This window comes from Salvia hispanica, chromosome 3 (genome assembly GCF_029641045.1).
Source record: "Salvia hispanica isolate PSC_SH4W2 chromosome 3, Shi_PSC_v1, whole genome shotgun sequence".
In the NCBI taxonomy this organism is placed as follows: Eukaryota; Viridiplantae; Streptophyta; class Magnoliopsida; order Lamiales; family Lamiaceae; genus Salvia; species Salvia hispanica.
Genome location: NC_142694.1, coordinates 23,268,411 through 23,273,013, shown reverse-complemented (window position 1 = coordinate 23,273,013; position 4,603 = coordinate 23,268,411). Strand labels below are relative to the sequence as shown.

Below are 4,603 nucleotides of genomic sequence, written 5' to 3'. Positions count from 1 at the left end.
ATAGAAAACATAGAAAACTATAACAACAGAACCCAAAGATTGAATCTTGTAGTCTTGATCTTCTCTTGAATCCACTCATCAAACTCCTTTAGCAATGATAAACAGTGGAATGAACTCTTCAAAATATTATGCTCTGGCCGCTGGTCATCGTCCGAAGGTTGTTCTCGTAGATGCCATGGAATTTGGTGATGTCGGCCTTCATCCGGTCCCAATGTTTGCGGAGCTAGTCTGCGTTGTGGGCCTTTGCATAACCAGGCTTCATTGAGGCGTATCCAATAGCGAATCACCCCTAGAACCCTCCTTGGAACAGAGGGTAACCGTCGGCGAATTGGAACCTGCTAGGAAATGCTGATCCGTCGGTGTTCCAAGAGTTGTTATTGGGATTCATCCGAACGCCGATGCACTTGCCAACGGGGCGGTGTTCGACGATTGCCGCCAATCTGCAATAGGCGCCGATCCGTGCCCTTATTGCGAGTGCTCTAAAATCAAAATTTTCATGTACTAATTCATTATTTATAGACAATTAAACTAAAACGAAAAACAAAATCCCAATCTACAATCTTCTATGCTGACCCCACCAAAAATATTCAGAATATACTCGTTGAACCACTTCAAATCCATCACACGTTAAGAAGAAGAGAAGAGAGAGACTATCTCTCTCTCTCACATCGCCGGCGCAAGGCGCAATGGCCGCCGCTGCCGTCATCCCGCAAGCATTCCTTTCTATCGCCAAATCCAAACCCAATCCAAACAAACCCCCCCCTCTCTTCAAACCCTTACCCACCATCAAGCACAAGAAGCAGCAGTCCCTGCAGCTGGTGAGCTCACTGCCCAACGAATTCGACATCATACCCGTGCAGAGCGAAGACATAGTTGACCACCCGGACGGCGTCGTTTTCTCGGAGAGAGAAGCCGATCCGTCCCCTGTGGATCAGGTGATTGCGGGTTTCAGTAGCGAGAGGCTGTCTTTCGAGGGCGCCGCAGGGCTCTTGTCCGCCACTTCCTGTGTCGCTGTTCCTGAATCCGGCAATGGGAATAGCGAAGAGGAAATCCAGAGGCAGATTGACCGGGCGATCAATGCTATTATTGTGCTGGCTGCTGGCTCTTTCGCTATAACCAAGTTGCTCACTATTGATCATGATTACTGGCATGTGAGTTTCGATTCATTATCTAATTGAATTTTAATTGTGGTTTTAAGAACCAGTAAATCGTGTTTGGGGATTGATGAACCCTATTTGTGATTTTTGTAGCTTATTGAAATTGGGGGTGCTGATAAAAATATGATCTTTATGTGCTGAATAGGAGACTGCAGTTCCTTGTTTGTATTCTTATGATAATTATGAGCTAGTTATGCTTTGCTTTTGTTGTAATCTTTGCATTTTCATGGATTTGTGGTGATATATTGGCCATCACATATGCAGCCTTAGTGTTGTTTGCCTATTTTCTCACCATCATATGTCTATTATTTTGCTGATTCTTCATGTCTTTTCCAAATATAAAATTTGGACAATCGTGAATCGTCTCGAACTTGTGTGGTAAATAAGTTAGTTCTAGGGTATTTTATTATGTATGTTTTTGCTATGTTGTACGGTTTAGAAGTGTGGGTTTATGATAGTTTTGCAAACCTGATTCACAGTCAGTCTTCCTTGTGACTCGTTTTCTTTTTCAGCAACATCATCACGCTAGAGCTAGCTTTTTCATTATGTGTGACTGCTTTTGCATTAGATATATAATCATATAACATAGAACTAATTTGTTCTGTATACGAAGGGATGGACACTTTTGGAGATACTGAGATATGCGCCCCAGCACAACTGGAGTGCTTACGAGGAAGCCCTTAAAACAAACCCAGTCTTGGCAAAAATGGTAATAAGTGGAGTGGTTTACTCTGTCGGGGATTGGATCGCACAAGTAAGCCGATTTATTGATGTAATATGTGCATACAATATTAGTGTTTGTATATGGATTATTCATTAATTTGCTTGGCATGTAGTGCTATGAAGGGAAGCCGATTTTTGATTTTGATCGTGCACGCATGTTCCGGTCTGGTCTGCTGGGATTTACACTGCACGGATCACTTTCTCATTATTACTATCAGTTTTGCGAGGTAATTAATCTTCTGGTTCTTTATCTTCTCCTTTCGTTGTTCTTGTTAATTACTTGTGACACAACATACTTAACATCTAAATAATTTGTTATCGTCCAGGCTTTGTTTCCTTTTCATGACTGGTGGGTGGTTCCTGCGAAAGTTATCTTTGATCAGACGTTATGGTCTGCAGTTTGGAATAGCATCTACTACATACTTTTAGGCTTCTTACGTTTCGAGTCCCCTGTCACCGTGTTTAGAGAGCTGAGAGCTACATTCTGGCCCATGTTGACGGTAAGAACTCTCTTCTTCAAACTTAGTCGTAATTCTATGACTCTTGTCGTAGAGTTTGCATATCCAGTTTCATATCATTGTTGATGATCTTTGATGGTGGTTAATGAGATCAATGAGTGAATATTTTGATGAAGCTGTGTGATCAATCTCTTTCATTTTGTAGTTAAGGATTTGTAACATATGATTGAAGCTGAATTGCCCAGTTCTAATATTTCATTTACTATATACCGTTTATGGATTTTCTAATAATAGAGAACATATCATTATTATATTATTTATTTTCATTATTACCATTACTGCTACTATTACAACTAAATGCTATTTTCTTCTTCCAAAGTCCTTTGGTGATTATGATTGATATTTTCCTTTGATGTTAACGTGGTTAAAAAATTCATAGCTTTTTGAATTTTTTTCATCTTTTGGAATATTTGTCTCACGATTTTCTCGATCAGCCTAAGATCAATCTCATTTTGTATTGCTACAACCTCTCATTTGGGTCACAACCTTTCATTTGGGTCACAACCTTTCATTTTCAGGCGGGATGGAAGCTTTGGCCCTTCGCTCATCTCATTACCTACGGTGTGATCCCTGTTGAACAAAGGCTTCTGTGGGTTGATTGCGTGGAGCTCATTTGGGTCACAATATTGTCAACGTAAGGGTTAAAGCAAAGTACATTATCTACGCCCAAATTATAACCTATCATACCTCAATGCCAATATGATTAAACTATGGAATCCCCCATTTGCATCTTTCAGATACTCAAATGAGAAATCCGAAGCTCGAATATCTGATGCACCAGTTGAGGTTACTACCGCTTTGTCATCCTCAAATGGTCCATCTGAGGTACTTATTCCACGACACATATTGTTAACCAATACACTGATTCGACTGTGTTTGCCTCTGATGCTATACCTTGATACAGGAGTAAGCAGAAAACATGATGACTCTTAATGATGGGAGAGAGAGGTAAGGGAGTGACCCAAATCCATGATCGTAGTGAGAGAAAGACTCCCTCTATACGGAGGTTACAGAGGTACGAAGGCCCTGTGTATAGAAAATTGTATGCCGTCCAACTCATAACCATTAAAAACGCTACTATTGTAATTTAGACAGTCATCATCGATCACTATGTACATTTTTAACCATACGTAATGCGTTTGTGATTTCGATACATTTTAATTTCACTAGTTTTTCTCCTAGCTCTTCACATATGCAGTTAGTTAAAATGATTCTAGTGAAAATGGCTACAGAAGTTGTCCATGGATTCTTGAGTTGATTATAGCTGAAATATTTGTGAAAATAATAGTAATAAATAGTGAGGTATTTCTTTTTGACTGATATTTTGTGAAAATAATAGTAATAAATAGTTAAAGTGGAGAGAAAATAAATTAAGGAAGAGAATAATGTAGATACAATTCTCTTCTATAAAAGGATATGACATGGTTATAGTGGGACAATCCATAAAGAAATATGATTCAGCTACGTAGGGACGAGGGAATATGTAATATAATAAGGGTTAAATCAACTATGCAACCAGGAATGATGTATACATAGGGAAAGTCTTTGTGCATGAAAAATGCAAGCACGGCTTGGATGAAATTTTTCTTTATTTAATAAAGGTAACAAAATAACAAAGAATTTATCTTACTCCAACTACTAGTTCCAAGACATCCAAGTTCAGTTCACGGACAACCCATTGTCATATCTAAATTCTATGTATAGAAATGTACATATTTTGTTTTTGTAATCCACTTATTTTACTTGGGTGTGTTTATACCCACGTCAAGAAAATGAGTACTAAGAAAATAATCAAGATAATTGATTAGAAATATGCTGAAACTATTTTCTTGCTTATATGTTTGTTAAAATTAAGCGAAGATGATGTGTCATTTAAAATTACATATTTACCCTTTACTTATTCCCAATATCTCATTTATAACCAATAACCTGCCCTCTCTTTTGGAGCAAAGTTCCACCATAGTTCACTCAACAAACAAATAACATGAACAGACCAAGAACAAGACCAAACTAAGAAAGGACCAATTTAAACTAGAATTCAAATTTGATTCATAATTCATCCTTAATTACATCTATATTTCCTTACAAGCAGCACAAAAACCTATCAAATATCTTAGCTGCGTACAACCCAAACTTTGTCACACTCACATTAAAATCAAAATCTTAAACCATAAAATTTTTTAAAAAAGAAGAAAATCTTAGCTG

The 4,603-nt window shown here is 38.1% G+C and overlaps 1 protein-coding gene across 1 annotated transcript; it reads left to right on the top strand.

The window, feature by feature from the left end:
• The first annotated feature begins 625 nt into the window (after window positions 1–625).
• Window positions 626–3,553, top strand: LOC125215436 (Peroxisomal membrane 22 kDa (Mpv17/PMP22) family protein). The gene is made up of 7 exons (XM_048116859.2): window positions 626–1,151; window positions 1,771–1,911; window positions 1,994–2,107; window positions 2,207–2,380; window positions 2,917–3,032; window positions 3,136–3,223; window positions 3,303–3,553. Exons 1-7 carry the CDS (start codon window positions 687–689, stop codon window positions 3,306–3,308), a joined length of 1,104 nt encoding a protein of 367 aa, XP_047972816.1. The 5' UTR covers window positions 626–686; the 3' UTR covers window positions 3,309–3,553.
• The last annotated feature ends 1,050 nt before the right edge of the window (window positions 3,554–4,603 follow it).

Excerpts from the sequence above, each read along its gene's own strand:
- LOC125215436 (XM_048116859.2), top strand. The coding sequence starts at position 687 with ATGGCCGCCGCTGCCGTCATCCCGCAAGCATTCCTTTCTATCGCCAAA. Across the intron at positions 1,152-1,770 it reads TTGATCATGATTACTGGCAT|GGATGGACACTTTTGGAGAT; the intron begins GTGAGTTTCGAT and ends CTGTATACGAAG. Across the intron at positions 3,033-3,135 it reads TGGGTCACAATATTGTCAAC|ATACTCAAATGAGAAATCCG; the intron begins GTAAGGGTTAAA and ends TGCATCTTTCAG.